Here is a 23,770-nt window from a genome sequence, read left to right as displayed (position 1 = left end):
TGGTAACTCCAACTTCTTTCCTTGTTTTAATTTTAAAAATCCACACAAAAACATAAATCGTAATCATAATAATATCATAGAATTTATTTTATTTTTTTAAATAAGTAATGAGAAGTTTTTTATTTCAAATTTAAAATATTTAAAAGAAATCCTTTTGTTTCCATTATTCTTTACATTTGTTTTCGTCATTTGGACCATTATTATCATTTGTTACCGTATTATCATTGGAGTCAATTAACAAATACTATTATATAAAGATAACTAACGTTAAAATATATTACGGTAAATTTTCCATTATTTATTATTCTTACTGTTTTCCTCTTGTTATGATTATATTATATGGTAGTGTTGTAATAAATGCATCTTTATGTTTTGTTCTTTTAATCTGGTTTGATTACGACAATTCTGGGCTACTTTCTTTTGGACTTGTAATGGGCCACTATTGTTGCTTTAACCACGAATTCTAAATATTTGGGCCACTATTATTTTATCATCTAGCATCCCAGTCTGGCACCCATGAATTATTCATACTTGGGCCCCTTTTACTTGCTTAAAGTAGCATACACATATTATTTGCTATTTTGTTGTGTTTTGTCTATTTGAATTGAAGAACTAAAAGGGCCTTTATTAAAAAGAATATAAAAGTATAAAAGATCACAAATAAGATTTTTTTAAGTGGACATAATGTTTTTTACTTTTAATTATGTACCCATAATATTGTAGTATTTTTCTTCATTATTGATTACAAGTATAAAATCATATCTGTTAACCGAGACGGTTTCATCATTAAATGATATTATTTAAAAAATATTATCCTAACTATTTAATTAAAATATAACTTATATTTATAAATAAAATAATTCTAAACAAACCATGATTTTAATCATAAAATTTGATGTATGGTTTTAATAAATTATATACTTATTTCAAGTATGTTGGTTAGAAAAGAAATACAATATCATATGTTATAAGAATTCCAGATTATTTTCAGTTTACTATTTCATCAATGCTCATCAAAATGTTATAAGAAAAATTACAAGACCAAATTATATACTAACACACAAATTCAATTTTAATTTGCAAGACTATATTGAAAAGTATACACAACAAAGATAATTATTATATTAAAGAACAATGATATTCGTATATTTTCATTTTACCTACACCTATTATATATTTATATTTTCTTTTTACCTCTTTCATCTTATTACATTACGAGTTTATCATTTTTACTCTTTCTAAACATACATTAAGTGTTGACGCACTTTTTTAATCACTTTCTTAATGTCCATGAATATTTTTTTTTAAATTAAAATTATTGTTTTCGAAACAAAGAAAGGATATTCAATATTGAGAATACTTTGAAGTATAACAAACTCAGTGAAATATCAAATTTCAGTAGTTAAAAGACTATTAATATCTCGTATGACCACAAAATATGTACTTTAGTCTGTATAATACTCTTATTTAGTATCAATAAATAAAAGTCTCATGTGAAGCTATATACGTAGAAAGTCAACACACGTTTTACACTTATTACTGCTTGAAACCATTTATGTTTTAGATTAACGTCTTATAGACCATGTGGAAATAGTGTTTTATAATCGTAAAGCTTTCATTATGTGAATCTATCTTTCATTATATATCTTCTATTTTTATAATTATTCACTATTTTATTCAATCTTATCTAAAATTCTTGTATTTATTTTCAGCATTTTTTTTATATTTTAAGTAATATTTTAGTAAAAGTATTATTAACACAACAAATACAATAGTTGTTATAGATTTTTTGCATCATATCCTATATTATCGCAGAATACATATAATAGTTATTATAGATTTTTTACATCATGTCCAATATTATCGCAGAACATGTAAATCTAAGTCGCACAAGAAACACACAATATAGATTTACGTCAAAGTTTGATATGATAAATTTATTTCGACCACTACAAGTAGGTCTGATATAAAAAAAGTTTGTCACAATTAAAAGAACTATAATAAATTGAGTTTATTTAGTGTGTTGTATATCTTTTTATAAAGTTAAAGAAAGATAGGTGAACATAGAATTTAAACTAATGAAAAAGTTTGGTCACACACTTTAAATCTGTTTAACTCAATATTCTTTTCAAATGATTAACTCTTAAATTTGAATTCTTTATTTACTAATTTTTATTGTACCGTAATAATTCCCGTTTAGAAATACTTATTTATTTTAGTTTTTTTTCTTATTGTAATACAGACATTAATGTTCTAACATATGCTAATTTTTATTGTACCGTAATAAATCCAGTTTAGAAATACTTATTTATTTTATTTTATTTTTCTTATTGTAATACACACATTAATGTTCTAACATATACTGAAAATGTGAATTTATTACAAATCGTATTTTATAGTATACTTCCTGTATTTTAAAACATTTATAGATTATAATTTAATCGTATAAAGTAAATATTTGTCAACTAATAAAAACTTATTAAAATCTGAACTTAGTCATTAAATAATCGTATAATATTATTTATTTATTATAAAACTTAGTCATACAAAAAAACAACATTTATTTGACCGCATGGCTGATTAAAATAACGAGAGCAGAAAAGTCCTCATGGTATTATATTATCTGCTCCGCTGGAAGGAACACGTGTCTTGTGGGTCCACGTGGACGTGCCGATAGGGAATTACAACCAAGAGTTCCATATTTTAATTTATACCGAAGAAACCTCACTCACTCATCATCATCAACAAACATTCTTCTTCAACCCTCTAAATAGCGTTAACAATTTTCATCATTGCAAACATCAAATCTCAGAGCATCTAAATTCGCCACATTCCCCAATCCACGTACCCAAACACTAACCTTACTTCTCTTTCCAATTCCAGAATCTTCTCCTCGAACGGAAAAAAGAAAACTTAGGGTTACGCACAGTTTTTTAGTTAATTAATCATAGAAAAATGAGCTTTCAGGACATCGAGGCTGGACGGCCTTTCGCTTCCCGGCGCAACGGCAAACAAGACCCTACGCAAGCGGTGGCTTCCGGCATATTTCAAATCAACACCGCCGTCTCCACGTTCCAGCGACTCGTCAACACGCTCGGAACCCCCAAGGACACGCCCGAACTCCGCGAGAAGTTGTAAGATCATCATCATCGTATCTTCACTCTCTCTTTCTATCTATCTTCCTCGATTTTTTGTTGTTTGGATTGATCCGATTGCGAATTTCTTGTCGTTTAAGATAGCGATTGGATTGAGCTTTGTTTCTGTTACGGTGATGTGGCTGACGCGTGTTAGCATCTTGCAGGCATAAGACAAGACTGCACATTGGACAATTGGTGAAGGATACTTCGAATAAACTTAAGCAAGCTAGTGAGATTGATCACAATGCTGAAGTTAATGTAATGCCTTCTACTTTAATTCAAAATGCAAAACGTCTTAGACTTGTTTGTGTCTTGATCAGATTCTGTAATGAATAAGCTTCTTTGTAAACTACTGAGATTGTTGCTGAGCTGGCACTTTTATATAACGCGTTCAAGATTAAAGGAGTTTTGGGATTTATTTTTGAGTGGATGCATGTGTTATTTTTGAGAGTTTATTATGTAATGAATTCTTGGCGGTGTGATGTTGAGTTTTTTTTTTTTTTTCCTTGAGGGAAGAAGCAGTGGCGTTCAATGTCCTGTTTGTATTTGCAGGCGAATAAGAAGATAGCAGATGCTAAGCTTGCAAAAGATTTTCAGGCGGTGTTGAAAGAGTTTCAGAAGGCTCAGCGTCTTTCAGCTGAGAGGGAAACAGCTTACACACCTTTTGTTCCACAAGCAGTTCTTCCATCCAGGTATAATAAACTGTTGTTGGATTGTTTAAATCAGCCAGTATATGTTATAATATGTCAATAAATATTATTGATTTGGTTTTATTGCTGTAAGTAAAATATTCTGTTTGCTTAGATTAAGCGTAAATATTATGTAAATTAGAGAACCGGCCTTTACTTCTCTGATAGGATCATAGGAAGATCTATTTTCTTTCCATTTTGTAATAATCTATTTTGGCACACTATTCTCCCTCTCTATAGGAGGGTACTGTTTGACTGAAAATTATGCGCATAACTGTTTTCGTAGATGGAGTTTAACTGTGAATGAGGCAAGATGCTGCTTGTGTTTGTGTACGTGACTTGTATATAGAAGCAACTTTATTGCTTGAACGTTTCGAACAATGAACTAAAAGGTTTATTTTGGTGAACAGTTGTGTTTCTTTAGTTAGCTGTTTGTTGTTGTTTCTAATCTTTATTACCTATTCGTAGAATGCTAATGATATGGACTTTCCTTCCTGTTTGCAGCTATACAGCTGGCGAAGTAGCCATTAGTTCTGATAAGACTCCAGAACAGCGGGCCCTTCTTGTGGAATCTAGGAGGTGATTTCTCTCATTTATAGTGAACGAATGATTCGCAGATTTATTTTCATGAGATTATTGTTGTTTCTTAAAAGATTAAGAGCGCTACTTCTACAATCGATATTGGATAAATTGCAACATTATAACTGGCAAGATCCGCTCATCATTTGATTTAATTAAAACTTAACACCAAATTAGTTAGCTGAAGGTTGCTTTTCAAATTCAACTAATTTCACGTTTCATCTGTAATGGCATTGATACTAAATAGTGTCATCTGTTTTTCCCTTGGTGTGGCAAAAGGATTTGGTGATTTGATTATGGGCCGGTCTGCCCTATGTTCGATAAAAAAATAACTGAACATGAATTTGTAATATTTGAACACACTACTTTTCAAGTTTGACCATTTGCATTATTTTATTTTCTAAGCTCTTGTATTATTGATGCCACACAGACAGGAAGTGTTATTCTTAGATAATGAGATTGCATTCAATGAGGCTATCATTGAGGAAAGAGAGCAAGGCATTCAAGAAATCCATCAGCAAATTGGTGAAGTGAATGAGATTTTCAAAGATCTTGCCGTTCTTGTCCATGAGCAAGGAGCAATAATTGGTAACTTCCTTTTTCGCTCATTCGCTTTTCTAAGTGGACATATTCCCTGTATTAAGTATATTTTTAATCTCTAGACTTGATTACGTTATTTGATGTAAAACATTTCCACTTCTGTAGATGATATTGGCACCAATATTGAGAATTCTCATGAAGCAACTGCACGAGCAAAATCTCAACTTGCCAAAGCATCAAAGACGCAAAGATCAAATTCATCTTTGGTAATGTATAGTGTCTCTTATTTATTATTGGGTTTTTGGGTTTAGATCCCCTTTGTGCTCATCACATAAATTTAGATGCAGAATTTCTTGAACAGAGATATAGATGTTTTGGGGGCTAAATGAATTGAAGCCTTCATAACTTCAGCTTGAACTTTCGAAAGGCTACAGAATATGTGATTCATATTTATAAGAATGACAGAGGCCTTGTTTTACACATTTTAAGTCAATATTTTGGGCTTTGGTCGCCTCTTGGATGGTTTTCTGTTTCCATAGTGGATACCATTTTTCTTCCTGCTGAGATAGGGATTTGTTTTAGGGGGCTGGGTTATGGCATGGTGGTGAATGATTAATCATGTAACAATTTCCTCAGGTTCAATTTCTAATTATGAATAATGGATACAGTGTCTTGTCCTTTGATCCCACCTATTCTTTGTCCTTTTAAATCTTCGTTTATTTTTCTTTGTTAAACACTTGTTTGTTTTTTTATGTAGACGTGCTTGCTTTTGGTGATATTTGGGATCGTGCTTCTAATCGTCATCATTGTCCTTGCTGCTTAGTCAAAGACTCTCAATTTTATTATGAATCAGATGCACTATTTACAGAGCTGCAGATAGGATCTCCCTCGCAGATGATTAACTGAGTGATGATTTACCAGATCTCATGAATGACCGGGACCTTGCTTCATCTGGTGTTAGTACATGACTTGGGAATATTAACATTAGTGTATCGTAATTTTGTTTTCGGGTATATCTTTTCGTTTCTTTGTTGGTGCTTGGGCCTTTTAAGGATGTGTCACAACCTGCTTGTTGTGTTAGTTTTTTTTCCTTAATAAAAGAAATATTAATGTGTTCTTTTACCTGTAAATGCAAGTTGAAAGATAGCATTGTTGACTCTACTTAGCAGTATCTCTATCTGGGATAATTCATTTTTTTCATTTCCCCACCTTGGAGCTCTGGGGTTCTTTTCCCGAATTTGGAACTTATAGATTATGAATTGTTAAAATTTTATTATAATAAATTTATTTTTAAAATTTATTATTATTTTTATAAACTGAGTTAATCAATTCGATTGAAATCTATTTAGATCGAGTTAAACAGACTGCATGCTAAATGAACGATACAAGATGACTCGCTTTAATTTAAATCACCTTTTTTTTATTTTTAATTTAACATAGTCTGTAAATTAAATAGACTGGCGACTAAATGAATATCAAATGATTATCCAATGTAATTTAAATAACTCTTTCTAATTTGGCTTGCTCGGGGTAATTTAGATCCATTTATAAGGTTAGTTTATTTGGACAGTTAAATTGCACACTCCACGTATCCAAGATTCTGAGGATTCAAGCCATTATCATAATTTAAAAAATTATAACAGTCCTAAATCTAATTTTATAATATTTCAAAAACAGTCCTCGCAATTCATCTCTTCCTTTACCAAAGATTAATATTACAATAATAATTAAATTTTAATTGAATTGGATGATTTTAGATGCACAAAAGATAGTAAAATTAAGATCACGAATTTGATTTCAGCCAAAACAATTATTGAAGGAGAAATTATTGCACACAAATTGTTATCTACGAATAAATAATATTAATTGTCAAATTGCATAGGTTAAATGGATATAGTGACATTTGAATTACTATACTTTTAAACTTTTAAGTAAAAAGAAACCTGTTTTTAAGTAGAAAGAAATTTGTTCAAAGACTACAAATTTTTTCTAATAATAATTATTCGATCGGTATAATTCAATTATTCATTAACTTTAAAATATGATGTATACTTTATGTTATATATAAATCAAATACAAAAATAATAATTTATTTTAATTTAATAATGACTAAAATAATTTGTATAGTAATTTTAATGTAAATATATTTAATATGATAATTATTAAATTATAAATTACGCACACATTAAAGTTATAAGAATTACTTTAGTGGTATTAAAATTTATTCTCCTACCTTCTAACTTCACTAACAATATAACATATCTTAAATTATTTAAGTAAATAATTTAAATATTAAATGATAGAAATTTATAGTAAATATAACTGATCCATTATCTTTGTACGTGTCTTTTCTTTTAAAAAAGAAAATGAAGAAATACCTCATAAACAATAAATATATTAAACAAGATATTAAAAGAAATATTCTTACAGTTTATAATATTATCCAAAAACAAAATTAATCCGATACTTTATACACTTGTTTTAGAATTTAAACATTTAATTAGACATGACATCAATTTATCTCTCGTTATCTCAGAATAAGAATGCAGACTATATTCTTTCAAGACCACATATTATACATATATATATATATTATTATATTATATTATATGAGCACCTTTTAAATTATAAATCGAAATAATTTACTTTCCAAAAATACTCTTATTTTATTTAATGCAATTTCTGACTTTCCAAAAGCCAATAATGTTACTGATATGGAAATACAAATAAATTTTTGTACGTGATGGGAAAAGAGGATATCCTAAACCACCAAATAGGCTGCTATCTAGAAAGGCGAGATACCCCAGCCTTATAAGAAGGGCAAGCAACGTGTGTTTTAGACCAGACACATTGAAACCAATTTGAGTATACTCCACCAAACTAGGCCGAGTATGCTCCACCAAACCAAGTCGAGTATACTCCACTGAATTAGGCCGAATATATTCCAACTAAGCTAGCCTGGATATACTCCAGCGAAGGAATCTTCATCACTTGGATATACTCCAACTTGGATATTACAATATAATGATCAACTAAAAGAGAATCAAACTAATTAATCATATTTAACAAAACCTAAAAACCAACTAAACATGGCAAACCCTAGGCCCATAGGGTTAGGCCCATTAAAGTACTATAAAAGGCAATGTTCACAAGGTAAGGGGGACAATGCTACTTTTACTATTACATTCATTTTATTGTTCTGACACTGACTTGAGCGTCGAAGTGGCTTTGCAGGCTCCCCGCCAGCGGAACTCTTCATCGAAAAGAGATACTTAGACATCTGGGAGGAGATACTTAGACATCTGGGAGGAGATACCTAGGCACCTGGAAGGAGATACTCAAGCTCTCAGAAAGAGATACTTAGGCTCCTGAACTTAGAAGCTGAAGCGAAGAAGGTGGACGTGTGCATTTATAAGGTTCATTGGTCCCTACATAACTTGTGTTCGCGGGTACATCTGTATTCGGCAGGAACAATTTTAATTTAATTATTTGGATTTCTTTTGCCCACAATTCAATTATTGGTTATAATTTTATATCTGATTGTAGCTATGTAAATATCACCTGGGAGTGATAGTTACCTTCACTATATCAACGTAACATAAAGATACTATAAAGATACTATAAACAGGGAAAATAAGAAGAGAGATTCTATTTCATCTATAAATATTCAATATATATAATTAAAGTTTATACTAATTTTATAGGCCAACTGAAGTAAAGAAATTGAAATGAATAAACTTATTTTTATAGTTTGTTAAATTTAAAATATTAAATTTTAATTGAAAATAACAACTCTTTAAAAATATAAAAATGTTTGGTTTAATTACTCGTATAGTACCCAGTTTGGGGTTAGTGTGTCAAATAGGTACCCAATTTTAAAAAAGTGTCAATTGCATCCCAACTTTTGAAAATTGTTTCAATTAGGTCCCTTTCAGACACAGTTGACTAACGCCATTAGTCAACGTGTCACATGTCAATATGTGATTTTTTTGATTTTTTTAAAAAAAATTTAATTTTTTTAATTTTTTTTAAAAAAAATTAAAAATGCCACGTGTCAAGTCCCTGTGTGTGACACGTGACATTGTTAGTGCCACGTGGCATTGCAATGCCACGTGTCAGTATCACTATCAGATGTCATTGTGTTGATTTTGATTTAGTCCCCATTTATGTTTTTTCGTTTCCATTTAGTACCTACTTATGTGTATTTGATTCAATTTTGACCTAATATTTTTTAATAATTAAAATATTTTTTTATAAATTAAAAGTAATTAAGTATAAAAGTTTTACAAAAATTAAGTATTTGATATTTATATTAAAATTTAGTGGTAAAAGTCATTTTATTAAGTCATTTTTAATAATAAAAAAAATTAGTATAACATTCATACCAATAGAAATTTTGATTTAAAATTAGTAAGAGACAATATTGTTCTATTTTGAAAAAAAAAATAAAAATTAACAAAACATGAGTACTTAATAAAAAAGTAATTAATATAGTAATATGCTAAAAAGTCATTTTTAATAAAAAAAATTAGTATAACATTTATACAAATAATAAATTTGGTCTGAAATTAAGAGAAACATTATAAATATTAGTACTTAATTTTGTAAAAATATTTATACTTAATTATTTTTAATCTTATAAAAATGGATTACAAAAATATTTTAATTGTTAAAAAAAATTGGGACAAAATTGAATCTGATATACATATTTAGGTACTAAATTGAAACAAAAAGACATATATGGAGACTAAATCGAAATCAACACAATGACATCTGATACTGACACATGGCATTACAATGCCACGTAGCACTAACAATGCCACATGTCACACACAGAGACTTGACATGTGGCATTTTTTTTTAAATTTAAAAAAAATTAAAAAAATTTAAAAAAAAAAATTTAAAAAAAAAAATCAAAAAAATCATTGACACGTGACACGTTGACGATGTTAGTCAACTCTATCTAAAAGGGACCTAATTGAAGCAATTTTCAAAAATTAGGATGTAATTGACACTTTTATAAAATCGGGTACCTATTTGATACAGTAGACCCGAACTGGGTACTAGGAATTATACCAAAATGTTTTTTATTGACTTCCTATGGTTCTTTCAAATTTTAGTTTCATTTCAAATAGCTCTTTTCAAAATTTTAAAGCCTTGTGTGGATGTGGGTGGACAAAATGAAAAGGTGCTGATTCAAATTTCTAAACGCATTTGCTGGCTCGATCGTTTGGTGTTCCCTTAGACAATTGACCAAAGCAAAAGTTGATTACACAGAGTTCCGAATCTGATCACAAGCTCAAAAAACATCAATAACGTACCGGTTCTTATTCATATTTCAGAAGACCAATCGCTGAAAAATATATTTTGGGGGAACGATGAATAATTCATCACCGGCTCATTCTTCGCTATCGACGACGGCGGTTGTAGGTGGTGGTGGAGGAGGCGGCGGCAGCAACGCCACTGTATCCGTTGATGACTTTATTATTCCCAGTGATCCTATGTCATCGCTTGAGCGTAAAGACGAAGCTGTGTCAGGTGGGCTTTATCCAATCTACTTCCTTTGTTGTGTTCTTCATTCAAAATTGAAGCTTTGCGGTTATTTCGCCATTGTTATAAATATCATACCCGTTAGCTATTAGGGTGAATTTCATCGACTGGTCCCTTTCTGACTATTTTATTTTAATATGATTTCTTTTCAGTGTCTTTAATCTCAAGTTTACTTCCTTCTTCTTTGCTGTACTTATTTAGCATTGCAATTACTGAGATTCTATCAATTATTGTTTACAGCGAATGATTTTGGCGTTCGGTATTTATTATTAATTTATTGTTTTATGTTCTCCTTTGGGATTTCTCGGGTTTGAATTAACACGTGGTCTTAAATTACATTTTGGCTAGGACTCAAATCAGTCAGTCCTATGTTCATTCACCATGTACTGGTTTTGAAAAGAAGGAAGGGGAAAGATAAAACTTTGGTTTACATGGAGTGCAATATCTTTCCGTGTATTTTTGGATCAAAATTAAATGTATTCTTCCTGAACTTGCCCATGAGGTATTCATTTTGACATTCTGCATTCTTATTTTACAGTTTTAAAATCAGATCTCATGGCTGCACTTGACAAGGAGGTTAAATCGTTGGTTGAAGATAACTGGAAGTTTGAAGGGCCTCGTTCGCGGATTCATCTTGTATCACATCGAGGTTGCTTGCTTATCGATATCTTAATAGTTTTGTAATGATATTTTATGTGTTTCTTAGAATATTTTAGAACAATATTTAGGTACTTTTTTGTTCTGTTGATTAAAACATAAAATGAGACCACCATAAAAATCTTAGTTTATCCTTGCATTTAGTCAATTGATGCTACCCACTTTCGTCGATGGTTTTGATGCTCACATCCTTGATTTCGTGGTGTTAAATTTCAGTACTGATGTGTATTTTCTTGTGATACGTATGCAGTTATGCATTTGGCATAGCAAGGGCAGCCTAGTGCTCTACTCAAGGTTCCCCACCTAGTTAGCTTAGGGAGAGTAGATGTGATATGTTGTTTAGTCTTAATCCAATCGGGGAGGCTCTTTCCATGATCTAAACCTGTGACCTCTATGTCACAAGGTAGCAACCTCACTGTTTTGCTTAGAAAATGTATATTATGATATTATCTGAATCCTAAATCACATTTATATTCATCAACTCGTATTTTTCACAACCTGTATGGGTTTTGGCTTATGTTTCTATGCTGTTGTGTACTTCACTATACTTTGATGAACATATGAACAAACAGAACTCGACAGAGTGCCTTTGGCTCTACTAACTAAGCGCATATTTGGGTTAACGTTGGGAAACCTGGTTTTGGAGTAATTTCCATTTTGAAAATTGAGTTTGCAACAAATAACCAAGTTTTGCTTTTATGAAACTTGGTCTCAGGCAAAATTTCTCTGTGCAAATGTACTTTTGAGGAAAACTAAGCGCGTCAAAAATTTGAGTTAACTCTCCAAACTGAGTATGGAGCACCGCAAAGTGGAATCCAAAGATACCCTAGTATATTTATTATATGATATAATAATAAATTTTTGAAAACATTTACTTTATTGGTACAAGGTTGAAATCTGGTATTCTGGTTTGGTCATGCCACAATGGATTTCTGATGACTGTCTATATGTGCAGTGATTTTTACTTTAAACTCATCTGTTCATATCAAAGTCCATGTGACAGTTTTCTAATGGGGACTGATGATAACTATCATGATTCTTGAGTAATAGTCACTAACCATGTGACTTAGGAGCAGTAATGAGCAGAAGTTAGGACCTATAAGCAGTATGGTATTATTAGAATATTTGATAGAAAATAGCTTGTCCTGTGTAAGATCTTTTATCGGTAATTATTAAGTAAGAAGAGAATGTCACAGAATATTGTGGAATAACTGATACTAGTGCAGTATCTAGCTTTGAGAGACCAAAAGGAAGGAAAGGAAAGGAACAAAAGGTTTACTAGGTATTTTGAGAGACCAAAAGTCTATTTCCACAATTCTCTTCCTTCCTTCTCATGGCATCTCTCCCAAACTTATATTCCCCCCCATGCAATCCACAACAGAATTAATATTTTCTCACTCACTCACTCTTTGTTTCGTGTATACCTTGTATATTACGAGATTCTATTGTTTACGTTACCATTTACTCCTTTACTATTTGGTCCTAACATCCTGCATTACTTGTTCTGTATTTGTTCTGCGTTACAATTTGAAGCTCCCTTGATTCAGTTATTCATACAAAAATAACTGATGGAAGTTATGTATTAGGGTGCAGTTGATAGAAGGGTATGTAAATAAGAAAGGAATATTGTTATATCTAGTTTACGATCAGAATCTTCTATCCAGGAGGAGACTTTTATCTCTAGAACAACACCTGTACGTGATTTCTGTGTTTTGAATTATATTTTACTAGTTCATGCTTTTCAATCGGTGTTCTAAACTTTCAACTTTGGTTTGCATGCTTACCATAACATTTCATTTGCTGATTTGTTTGACATAAGTAGAATGACATGTAGCCAATAATAGCTCATTTTATGGTCCTCGTATCATGGTTTGTCCTGTTGAGTATCCGGTTCCTTTTAATGTCATAGAAAGGAGACGAATGTATCCCTTTTTCAGTTTTGCATTGGAAGCCCGAGCCCGAGGCACTACTTAGGCTTTGTTTGTGCTGAACATTGTTTTGCAGGTGGTCATCTCTATAGGCCCACAGAAGTTTCAAAGAATTGGAATTTGACTCCCCCAAAGTAGTTGGAACACTCACCTCAAAGCTCTGTTCCTCTATTCTGAATTGATTATGGTTGTGATCTGCAGACAGATACAAATTATTACGCCATGTTTCTTTTCCACCTGAAAACACAGCTGTGACTCTACATCTTCAGACTCTGGAAGAGCACGATTATTGCAAAGGAAGGTTCCTTCTGTGCAAGATTATCTCTGTCACATTTTGTGTTAGTCTTTCTAGTCTGGATTCAGAAAGCTGGTGTTTTTAATATTTATATGGTATCATTGTTCTAATTTTGAGTGATCAATTATTAATTGCAGTTGATTGTTGCAAAACTGGAGGTATTTTAATGTATAAGCTAACGAGTGGTTAACGAATTCACCCGGGTTGTTTGTGCGTGGACACAAAAACAACAGTTCGGACTCATTTTTCCTCCTGTTTTTTATTATTGAAAGTAATTGGCGATACTTTATTTCAAAATTTCGGTAAAATTGACGACTAAAATCATCCCTTAACAACTGTATTGTAATAATATGATAATATAAAGAAATTATTTATAAGTAAAATAACTTTTTCATTTAATTATGGTTTAAGTAAATTTGTTAATCATTTATATTTTTATTTTTTAAGATATCTTATACCATATTTTTATTTAATAATATTTTTTTAATGTCTTAACATGCTAAGACCTTGGCTAAAAGTTGTAATCCTGAACATCCAAAGCAATTACTTCTTCAATTCATCGTCCAAAGAACATGATTTATTTGCAAACAGTATAATTTCCACAATTGTTGCCAGTAATAAGTTTCTAATGTTATTGACATTTAATTTCTAACTTCAACCCAAAAAAAGATTATTCCTGACCCCCTCAAAATTCCAAAACTTGAACCCTATCTGTGAGCCCTAATTATTTTGTGATGTCTACAAATGACAAAAGTCAAGACTAAGCTAAAAGTTACAAACAAGAATCAGAATGTAATAAACTTAACCCCCCAGAGCATATAATCACCAATCTCTTTATCCTAAGAGCAACAATTTTTTTAACTCACAAAAGGGTGATGCAGAAGTTCTAACACTGTTGCTCTCTTCCTCCAATTCTTCTCAAGACACCTCCTCACAAAATTTTGAAACTCTGGTGATGCTTTTTCTGGCATCTCCAACTTCTCACCAAAGCAAATTGCACACATCAAAGTTGCCCAATCTGGTCTTTGCCCTGCACCAATCAATGGAAAATAACCCAAAAGACATTCCAACATTACTACTCCCATTGACCACACATCTCCTGAAAACTCATCTGCATTTTCACCACCCCATCTTTCTGGATCAATCCTTTCTGGACTCATGTAAGCACAAGTTCCTGCATCATTCTCATTTCCTTCAAACCTACCCTCCACCACATGACTCACTCCAAAATCTGCAATCTTTACCTCCCCTTTACCATTAATAAGTAAATTTGATGGTTTAATATCTCTATGCACAATGTTCATGCCATGTAAATAACCAAGTCCTTCCAAAACACGCCTTGCCAACACTGATATAACCTTCTCCGACAGTATACGATGTTGTCTCAACACATCATTCAACGACCCTCCTTCCATGTATTCCATAACAAAGCTAATGTCACCTCCTTTGTCTCCATCATTATTACTGTTACCACTATCAAAAACTGCATGACACTTTACTATATACGGTGAATCCACTCGTTTTAGAATCTCAGCCTCCACGGGTTGGCGAATGCCATTCAAACGTAGCACTTTCAAGGCATAGAAAGAGCAAGTTTTGGTGTGATAAACTTTGTAGACTGTGCCACCATTGCCATGGCCAAGAACTTCTCGCTTCTCAAGATCCGAAAGGTCCTTGATAATGCTTGGAGAAGAGTGTACATGGGAGGAAGAAGAAGATGGGGATGTGAGTACTGGTACGTGAATTTGGTGAGGAGAATCTGAATTTGAATTTGAATCTGAATTTGATGATGGAATTGAAAGAGATTTTGGTAATGAAAGGCTCAGAGCTTGTTTGTGTCTCCTCTCTCTGATAACCAATGTCATTTACCTGGTTCACACTTGAAAACACTCTCTCAGCCTAAACAAAGCAAAAGTAAAAATGGGGTTTAAAGAATGGAAGAAAGGAAAATTTTTCCATAAAAGAAAGCCACGTGCTTGACTGTAAATTTTGGCTTACAAGAGTGATGACAAGTGTTACCGAAATGAATGGACAGGTGAGGTTTTGGTGGTGATATATCAGAACTTATCTATCACTGCATGGTTGTGATAATTGTTGTTTATTTATCTTTTTTAACAATTTACTTTAATTCAGTTAGGTTCCAAATTTAGTTAAAATCTCAAATTTCATGGTTCTGGTTAAACGTGTGCATCTCTAACCCTGCGGTGTTTGTTAAAGTTTGGATGAACCTAACTATAGTGTGTAAGTTGGAGAAATCATTACAAAGGAATGATGGTGCCATTGTTGAGAATGGATCCAATTAGATAAGATTTTTGGGATCAAAACCCTAACTTCAAGGCCAAACCAAATAACATTCTGGTTTTCACTCACCATTTTCAAATTCTGCACCTTTCATTTGATGTGAGTGTGCAAACTGGAACTTTGATAAATAATAGTTGCAGATAAATTTTTTTATGAAGGTAACTAATATTTGCTCACTGCATAATAACAATATATAACACACTGTCTTTGTACATGAAGGATCAAAAACATTTTTTCAAGGCACCTCTTCGAAAACGTTTTATTAAAAAGAGACTTATCAAGAAGTGAATTTATAATTTTCTGTAATTTTAATAAAATTTCAGTCAGAGAGTATGCTGTTGGCATTTTTTTTTTCTTACTAGATATGCATAATTTCGAAAGGTAAAAGTTATATACATTTAATAACTTATTAAATTAAAATATCAGTACAAATCTTAAAAGTTGTTGATGTAAAAGATATTAAAATTCTTTAAACAAAATTTTAAGTTTTAAATTGTACATGAAGACATGAAAAAAGGTCCACTAAACTTTTTTAGCTAAATTGTTCAGCTTATAAGGTAATGGATAAAACATATAGACATGCAATCTTAACTTTTCTTTTTAATAAAAAAAGTATTATTGCTGGGCATGGAAGACATGTGGTGTGAACTTGACGACGTTCAACGTCATAAGTCATAGGTACAAAACACTCATCCCAAATAGCCCTGACTCCTAGGTCAATAAGAAAATCATTTTTTAACCATTAAAATTTTATAATTTTTTCTTATAATATGATATAATATTTTTTAAGTAATTTTTTACTTTTTTATATTCTAAATCACTTAAAAATATCATATTATATTAAACAATAAAAAAATATATTAAAATTTAGTTGTCAAAATATTATTATCCATATTAATTCATCAAACTTGCATATATATATTTTGCATAGACTTGCATCGCACAATAATTAATATACTCTCAAAGTTTTTTTTTTTTTTTTTCGCTACATGCATTTCATAGTGTTTTTGAAACCAAGTTTTAAAAGAACATGCACAGAAACTAAAATGTTGCATTATTTGATAATTAGAAAGAAACAAACCTGTTTGTCCTGTGTTGACTCACTTTTGATTTGAGGAGAGTCTCTCGTAGAATTAGAAGAAAGAACAATAATATTTTAACCCATTTTTTTGACTCATTTTTAAATTATTACTTTAATCACCATTAGATCATCACATCACATCATTTAAAAGAATCAAAATAAATGATCTAATGATGATCGAAAAAGTAAGTTAAAAGTAGGTCAAAAAATGTGGATTAAATTATCTTTATCCTAGAAGAAATTTCTTTCTAAAATGGACAGTTTGTGTTTAATTTTACCAACAATAGAATAAAAATATTTTGCCTTAAGAGTCCCTATTAATTATCATAAAATTGATAGAAATTCTTATATATTTTTATAATATCCATCTTAACAAGTTATACTATCTCCCTTTAGTATTATAAGACACTTTGAATAATATTACAGAAAAAAAAAATCAATATGTCATCTCTTTTTTTACTAACCTTCTAGTTTTACTTTTATTAATTATTAATAAATTAATTAGTTGTAACACATAGTAGGAAGACACATATAATCATATATTTAATAGGAATAAATCAATAAAATAAAATAGTTACATTTATTGAAATTGTAATATGTTTATATAAAAGACCAATATTTTGTTTTCAAAAATGCGTTATAAAAGTGACCCCAGGAAGTATTTCATACGGGTGATCAGATAATAAAAAAAGTTTTACTGTAGAACATGTAATCCCGATAAAAAAATATTTATTATTCTTTGTACATTACACTCTTGAATAGAACATGTTTGTTTAATTCATATTAGTTGATGAAAAAAAGTGTAAATCTTGAATAGAACATGTTTGCTTAATTCTATTAGATGATAAAAAAGTGTAAAAGATTCTAATAGGAAAAAAGATACTAGAATATATTAATTCAATGTTACCATTATTTATCATGTTAAACGAATAAACATGTATATTTCCTTTTATACAATAATTGGTAAGAATGAAATGAAAGGGAAGTGGGAGCAGCAACTAAGTGCAAGTAGTGCATTCCCTCCTTTCTTCTTTATGCACTTCAAGACACTGTTTAAATAAATAAATGAATACGAATGGAACCAAACCACTACAAATTGTTTGAATATTGTATTAAGTGATAAAAATCACTTATTTAAAGTGAAAAAAAAAGTGACAAGTAAATTAACAAATAAAAAAAAATCTGATAAATTTCGGTGTAGACACTTGCAAAAAATCAATGTTTATCTATAAACTAAAATTAGTACTAAAGTGTAAAAATTCTCAATTCAATTACACGAGTATTAACTGTGTTGAACTAATTTTAGTATGGACAACCTTATTTTTGTTTTTTAAAATAAACGTTAATCCATATGAGCCATCATCTCAATCATACTCCTTTTATGAGTCATCCTATCATAAACAATTTCTTCTAACGATGCTGACTAATGTCTTGAAATTTCATTCCTTCTACTTTTCATCAGTTGAAACATATCCATAGAGGACAAAATAAGAATGACCTATAAACAACTTAGTATCGTACCATTGCTCTCAACTACCGTGCATTTTTCTGACACATCGAACAATCTTTATCAACGTCTTTTCTTTTATCTCATTTTCCTCCTTGCCAAATAAAAACGAGAAAAGAAATGGAAAAAGAACTGCAACTGAATTCACATAACTCAACCTCACACAATGCCTATAACATTGGAAAAACTGATCAGGTAACCACAAACACTCCCCAAGTAGTCCAGGACAAGCCCATAAGATCGTAAGTTGTTTTCAAGCCTAAGTCAAATGAAAAATCAAAGTAAGTGCAAATATGAGATAGTTAGATTTTGCCTTAATGCACGACAAACTAAATCCATAGACGACCAAACGAGGAACATGGACTTTCAGTGAGCAAGTGGGAATGTAATTATATATAATATAGACATCACTACAGTCGTGTATTGTTTGGGTCAGGCCTTGGACAAAATGAAAGATTAATAATATAAATTTCATAGATAATCAAACTCGTTTTGTATCAGAAGAAAGAAGACCCATCTGCTCTGTAAGGTGATCCATACGTTGAGTTTTGCTCCATCCATTTTCCGTTGGCTGGACCTCATTCCCGTTGGGTACATCGGCAATATTGGTGTCGATATCCTCTGGAACTGGAGTTTGCAAAATTTCATCCCAAATAGAAGGATTTCCTAAGAAATCATCAATGTTATCAGGTGAAATGACCTCAAAATCAATGGGAAATGACCCGGCAGCGCCCAATGAAGGATCCATAAATCCCTCATCCGATTCAGTTGCCATATAATTTTCTTCGGGAATATCAAGCATATTTCCTGTCACCATCTCTGTTATTGGAGGAAGATCAGGGATCACCACATTTGCTTGAGAAACGGGGATTGAAGGCGCACCATGTCCTCCATCCTCTGTAACATTTTCAGAAGCTAATGCTTGTGCTACAAACGGAATTTCAGGTTTAACAGTTGGGAGGACATGCCCTTGGGTCCCAGTAGCAGCTGGAACGTGTGAAGACTGCACCGAAGCTGGAGATACCTCCTTAAGAGTGACTCCGGAAGTCCAGCCTGAAGAGCCACTACTGTCCATTCCACTGGAAGATGATGAAGCATCACCAATGATGTACTCCTCCGGATTTTTATTGAAAGATTCTACACGAGAAGTATCCCATTTCATGATCTGCTTAAGCATGGCTTTTGCAGCTTCATTCACCAGAGGTTGATATTTAACAATTTGTCCATCTGGAGTAGCAGCACTCACTGTTTCTGCGATACCTTCCTGCTTGAGCCTACGCTTTTTGTTGACTTCAGTTATGCGCCTATTGCTGTCATTTTGTTGTTGTACAAACTGAGCAAAGAATCCAGGGCTCTGGACAGCTTTCGCAAGGAATGACATCATTTGCTGCTGTCGTTGCTCCATTCCCTGAAGGCGCTGAACCATTGTTTGCAACTGGTTATCAGTGGTCTGTTGCTGCTGCCTCAATCTCACAAGCTCTTGCATGAGCACATTCTTATCTCTTTTAAGCCTCTCAACCTCTTCCTCAAGCCCAAACTTTCCGACTTCAACACATGCCCCTACTGATGAACTCTGTCCATTGGGTTGCTGAGCCTGTTGATGATTTTGACCATGGGCAGGTTTTCTTCGTGTTATATTCCTAAGCAAGTGCTTTTGACCCCTCAAAAAACCCTCATTTGCAAATTCCCAACGATCTGGATCGACCTTTCTGAAACCCTGAATTATGATAATGAATTGATGATGAGGATGTTGTTAGAGAGGGAAAAAGACAGGACATATATCAACACACTCCACAAAAGCACAGAACTTGATTGTTATATAAAACAGTAAAGTATGCATAGCTAAACCTAAAAAATAGATTCAGATGATAAGCACATTCAACAACAATATAGCACAAGTATACAAGAAAGTCTAACCATAAAAAAAAAAATCTAACTTCAAATATGATCATGTGGATTTCCTCCACAAGAGCAACTGGAACCAACCTTGAAATAAAAGCTGAAATGTTATATCCTACACTCTCAACCCAGGTTCAGTGAGGGAATAATCTAGATGTAGATTTTTTTACTAATCCCACAACAGATATACACCACTTTTACAACCAAAAAGTCTACCACTTATTTACTCCATTAGGCTGGGGCAGTCTCATGTACAGAACTTATTTTAAACAGTTAGTACTTAACTCATTTAAGGTCAATTCATGTCTGCAATAAGAAGCAATGGAATTCGTGTATCAACAACTTTAACCTTTTCAAGAATTCTGCAGGAATTAAATATGACAAAGCTAATCTCCACCAAAAAGAATTAATTATTTATGTGAAACAGATCAGGAATCTCAAGAAAGGAACTAAACTAAAATGAAATTCACATTCCTTTTCCAATGAAGTTCAGAAGATCTTTAAGTAGTGGCAATAACCAAATACACTGGCAGGTAACCAGCTATGTTAACGGGAAAACCGGAAAAAACTTACTGCAACACTGATTCAAGCCTCATTAGTGTTTTGATACTATCAACTATGCTTAACTCAGCAATGGACTACATAGCACTATCCTCGTATTCTAAGAAATTTGCTAGTAGTTTAACAGTAATATCCTTGATCATACACACAGAGGTACTAAAATGAAATGTCCACAATATAACCAAATATTGAAATTAACAAGAATATCTGCATATTCTTGTATATTCGATTTTTTCTATGATAATAAGCCTCACAAAAAGCAAGAGGAATACAAGTTTTTAATAGTTCATGCTAAGTTGAACTTCCTAAAGTTCGAAAATGTTTTTTAACATAATATTCACTTGGAAATATTGACTAAAGTATCCAAGTCTCATAGTAGTGTCAACAAGAGTGCCTGAGCAGACAATTTTTTTTTTTTGTAATTGGGCACCTATTTAGGAGTGTTTAACATTTAGAACATATCGAAAAACTGTGACAGTTCAATCAAGTGGTGTATTTGTGCCTCATATGAATAAACACACAGACCTACCTCTATGACAACTGATAAAATCCACAATATAGTTGCAAAGTTTGCACAATCTTCCTAAATGCAATCAATTATCAAGCAGGCCTGCCTTGTTGTTTACCAATCCTAATCCTTTGGTCATCTTTATGATTCTTCCTATAAAAACTGAATTGATAACAGCACTATCAAGTATCAAAAGTTTCTGTTTACACAAAAATTAATCAAGTATCTATAACATAAACACAGCCTCTGCCAACAAAGAGCTAATGTAATTGAATAAAAAAAAAACAGCAAACCATGGTACGATATGTCGATATCATCACAACTTTAAGCAAGAATCTTTTCGTAGACCCCCAATTCTCTTCACACAATACGTGACACCTGATATACAATTTATCACTAAACTAGTAACAATAAAGTAACTGATAAACCTGAGAACAGCTTTGTCGGTCTATTTTCATCTTTTGCTTCATCTATTTACTGAGACAAGGAGGATAAGATCTCAAAAACCGTTGTCATTATTTTCATACACATAAACAAAATCACAAATCCTTATCCCACCATAGCCCTCCTCCATATGATATATAGCAAACAAATAGTTAAAAATCATCAAACTTATGAACCATACTAATACACAGCACAACATCATCGAAATCAACCAGCTACTATTAGCAGAGTGGAGTGAACAAAAAGAGAAGGAGAAAAAAAGGAGAAGGGAGAAACACACATAAGTGTTTAACTGTCTAACGAAGCTGGAGAAGTTGTTGTGTTTGAAGTATTTGGGCAAAAGGTCCCTGGCAAATTCGGGTGGGTCCCACACGATGAAGCTGTTGTTGGTTGCACTCCATGACACGATCGCGTCGGTGGAAGGGTCTTCCACCATGTCGTAAGTCTTGCTCAGAAAAGGCGGCGGCGCGTTGGCGTTCGGAATCGACGCCGCCGGAGCAGAGCCACCGTTATCCATGTCGTGAAATTGAATTTAAGTTGAAAAGGGGAAAAGAGGGTAATTAGGGAAATATGCGTGGCATTGTTGGAAAAAAAGAAACCCTAAGTTGTTGGAGAAGAAAGAGGAATTGAATTAATTAGATTTGAGAATGAGAAGAAAAGAAAAAGGAGTGGGTTTGAAGGGAAACAGGAAATGGATTGAATAAAGGACTTTGCGTCCTCCAATTACTCATTCTGTACCCTCCCAACATACCTACATCATATTTATACATTCAAATGTTCCGTGCTCCTGCTACACAAATAATAGCACTGTCTTTTAATATATTATAACAATAATAATAATAATTAAATTTTACTAAATGAAAAGGCATAACCCTCTAAGAACCTTTGTATTGTATGTAATGTAATTTTTCGAGAAATGTTTCTCAAAATTGAGTATAAGTTGATCTTATAGAATCATACGCATACATTGTTTTATTTGTCTTCCTATTCATATACCTTTGTGGTCTTTATCATAAGATGACCCCTAATTATTTGTTATATTCATCAAAACATTCTTTAATTGCTCAATAATTTTATCTCCTAAAGATAGGAAAATATTCTTAACAAAACTTTAAGTGCAGATTTTTGTACTTATAATCCTCAAGTAATGTTATTTTACACAACACTATGTAGAACTGTTTCTCTTCGTAAATATTCAAATTTTTTATTAGTGCAGGAGAAGCTAATTTTAATTTTTATGTTAGACTTAACTCTAGTTAAGTAAAGATAGATGAATTAATTTGGTAGAAAGATATTACATCAATGATGTCTCAATTAATGGTGAAAAAAAAAATCAAATTTTGAGATCCAATCTAAATAAATCAAGTATATATTAAATTTAAGTCCATTTAAATAGATTTATTACAAATTAAAATTCTTACTTTTTGATTATAAATCTACCATGTTTATTTGAATTTAGGTCGGATATTATTAAAATTTTAAAAATCTAAAATTAATGTGTATTTAAGTCAAACCAAGACGGTTAAAGAGCAGATCAAATTAAGTTGGTCAAACTAAAGGTTGAGACAAATCAGTTTTAGCTCAAGGTCGATCGAGTCAACCAAAGTTATCTTGGATCGAAGTTTAAGCCCAGTTGTCTTAGGCCAAAAGTTAAGTGCAATTGTCTTGGGCTGAATGTTGAGTCTAGTCGTCTCGAGCCAAAGGTTGATCAAGTCGACCGATCCGGTCCAATCGAAGGTTAGTTGAGTCGACCTTGACCGAACATTAGGCTGAGCCCTAATCGAAGGTCGAATCAAGTGTCAATCCGGACTGAAAGTCCAGCCGAGTTGGTCTTAGGCCAAGTCAAGTTAGTCAGAAAAAAATGTCATGTCAAGTTGACCTTGGTCGAGTCGACCTTGATTGAAGATTAGTCTAAGTTAATCTCGATCAAAGATGGACACAACTTAACCCTAACCGATGTTAATCTAAGTCTACTCGGACCTAAGATTAAGTTGAGTTTGCTCTACCCATGTTTAATGGACCTAATAATTAGGTATATTAGATCAATCTTAATAGTAAATCTAATTGACAAATCAGATTTAATTTATATCTAAT

The 23,770-nt window shown here is 32.0% G+C and overlaps 4 protein-coding genes across 5 annotated transcripts; 2 read left to right on the top strand and 2 right to left on the bottom strand.

Annotated features, from left to right (window-relative positions):
* The first annotated feature begins 2,726 nt into the window (after nucleotides 1–2,726).
* ATSYP24 (syntaxin) lies at nucleotides 2,727–6,106 on the top strand. Of its 2 annotated transcripts, none has more exons than XM_028053315.2 (7): nucleotides 2,727–3,134; nucleotides 3,302–3,395; nucleotides 3,654–3,829; nucleotides 4,331–4,405; nucleotides 4,836–4,993; nucleotides 5,111–5,211; nucleotides 5,703–6,106. In XM_028053315.2, the coding sequence occupies exons 1-7, from the start codon at nucleotides 2,956–2,958 to the stop codon at nucleotides 5,766–5,768; spliced, it is 849 nt and encodes a 282-aa protein (XP_027909116.2). In that variant the 5' UTR covers nucleotides 2,727–2,955; the 3' UTR covers nucleotides 5,769–6,106. The 2 variants fall into 2 exon arrangements, with proteins under 2 accessions (XP_027909116.2, XP_027909121.1); XM_028053320.2 differs by having other exon boundaries at nucleotides 2,728–3,134; nucleotides 3,690–3,829.
* A 3,966-nt stretch (nucleotides 6,107–10,072) lies between these two features.
* Nucleotides 10,073–13,659, top strand: SAMBA (valine-tRNA ligase). Its single transcript, XM_028056937.2, has 3 exons — nucleotides 10,073–10,483; nucleotides 11,034–11,144; nucleotides 13,157–13,659. The coding sequence occupies exons 1-3, from the start codon at nucleotides 10,324–10,326 to the stop codon at nucleotides 13,216–13,218; spliced, it is 333 nt and encodes a 110-aa protein (XP_027912738.1). The 5' UTR covers nucleotides 10,073–10,323; the 3' UTR covers nucleotides 13,219–13,659.
* Nucleotides 13,660–13,785: 126 nt separating this feature from the next.
* Nucleotides 13,786–15,261, bottom strand: MKK10 (MAP kinase kinase 10). Its single transcript, XM_028054840.2, has one exon. It carries the CDS (start codon nucleotides 15,238–15,240, stop codon nucleotides 14,233–14,235), a length of 1,008 nt encoding a protein of 335 aa, XP_027910641.2. The 5' UTR covers nucleotides 15,241–15,261; the 3' UTR covers nucleotides 13,786–14,232.
* A 3,146-nt stretch (nucleotides 15,262–18,407) lies between these two features.
* HSFA1D (heat shock transcription factor A1D) lies at nucleotides 18,408–22,438 on the bottom strand. Its single transcript, XM_028057996.2, has 2 exons — nucleotides 21,957–22,438; nucleotides 18,408–19,981 (listed from the first exon to the last, which is right to left on the bottom strand). The coding sequence occupies exons 1-2, from the start codon at nucleotides 22,191–22,193 to the stop codon at nucleotides 18,746–18,748; spliced, it is 1,473 nt and encodes a 490-aa protein (XP_027913797.2). The 5' UTR covers nucleotides 22,194–22,438; the 3' UTR covers nucleotides 18,408–18,745.
* Between the last annotated feature and the right edge of the window lie 1,332 nt (nucleotides 22,439–23,770).

This window comes from Vigna unguiculata, chromosome 2 (genome assembly GCF_037176805.1).
Source record: "Vigna unguiculata cultivar grain cowpea cultivar isolate G323 ecotype 2 chromosome 2, ASM3717680v1, whole genome shotgun sequence".
Taxonomy (NCBI): domain Eukaryota; kingdom Viridiplantae; phylum Streptophyta; class Magnoliopsida; order Fabales; family Fabaceae; genus Vigna; species Vigna unguiculata.
This window is presented reverse-complemented; position numbering and strand designations above follow the sequence as displayed.

Excerpts from the sequence above, each read along its gene's own strand:
- ATSYP24 (XM_028053315.2), top strand. The coding sequence starts at position 2,956 with ATGAGCTTTCAGGACATCGAGGCTGGACGGCCTTTCGCTTCCCGGCGC. Across the intron at positions 3,396-3,653 it reads ATCACAATGCTGAAGTTAAT|AAGCAGTGGCGTTCAATGTC; the intron begins GTAATGCCTTCT and ends CCTTGAGGGAAG. Across the intron at positions 4,406-4,835 it reads CTTCTTGTGGAATCTAGGAG|ACAGGAAGTGTTATTCTTAG; the intron begins GTGATTTCTCTC and ends GATGCCACACAG.
- SAMBA (XM_028056937.2), top strand. The coding sequence starts at position 10,324 with ATGAATAATTCATCACCGGCTCATTCTTCGCTATCGACGACGGCGGTT. Across the intron at positions 10,484-11,033 it reads TAAAGACGAAGCTGTGTCAG|TTTTAAAATCAGATCTCATG; the intron begins GTGGGCTTTATC and ends CTTATTTTACAG. Across the intron at positions 11,145-13,156 it reads TCATCTTGTATCACATCGAG|GTGGTCATCTCTATAGGCCC; the intron begins GTTGCTTGCTTA and ends ATTGTTTTGCAG.
- MKK10 (XM_028054840.2), bottom strand. The coding sequence starts at position 15,240 with ATGACATTGGTTATCAGAGAGAGGAGACACAAACAAGCTCTGAGCCTT.
- HSFA1D (XM_028057996.2), bottom strand. The coding sequence starts at position 22,193 with ATGGATAACGGTGGCTCTGCTCCGGCGGCGTCGATTCCGAACGCCAAC. Across the intron at positions 19,982-21,956 it reads TTAGACAGTTAAACACTTAT|GGTTTCAGAAAGGTCGATCC; the intron begins GTGTGTTTCTCC and ends ATCATAATTCAG.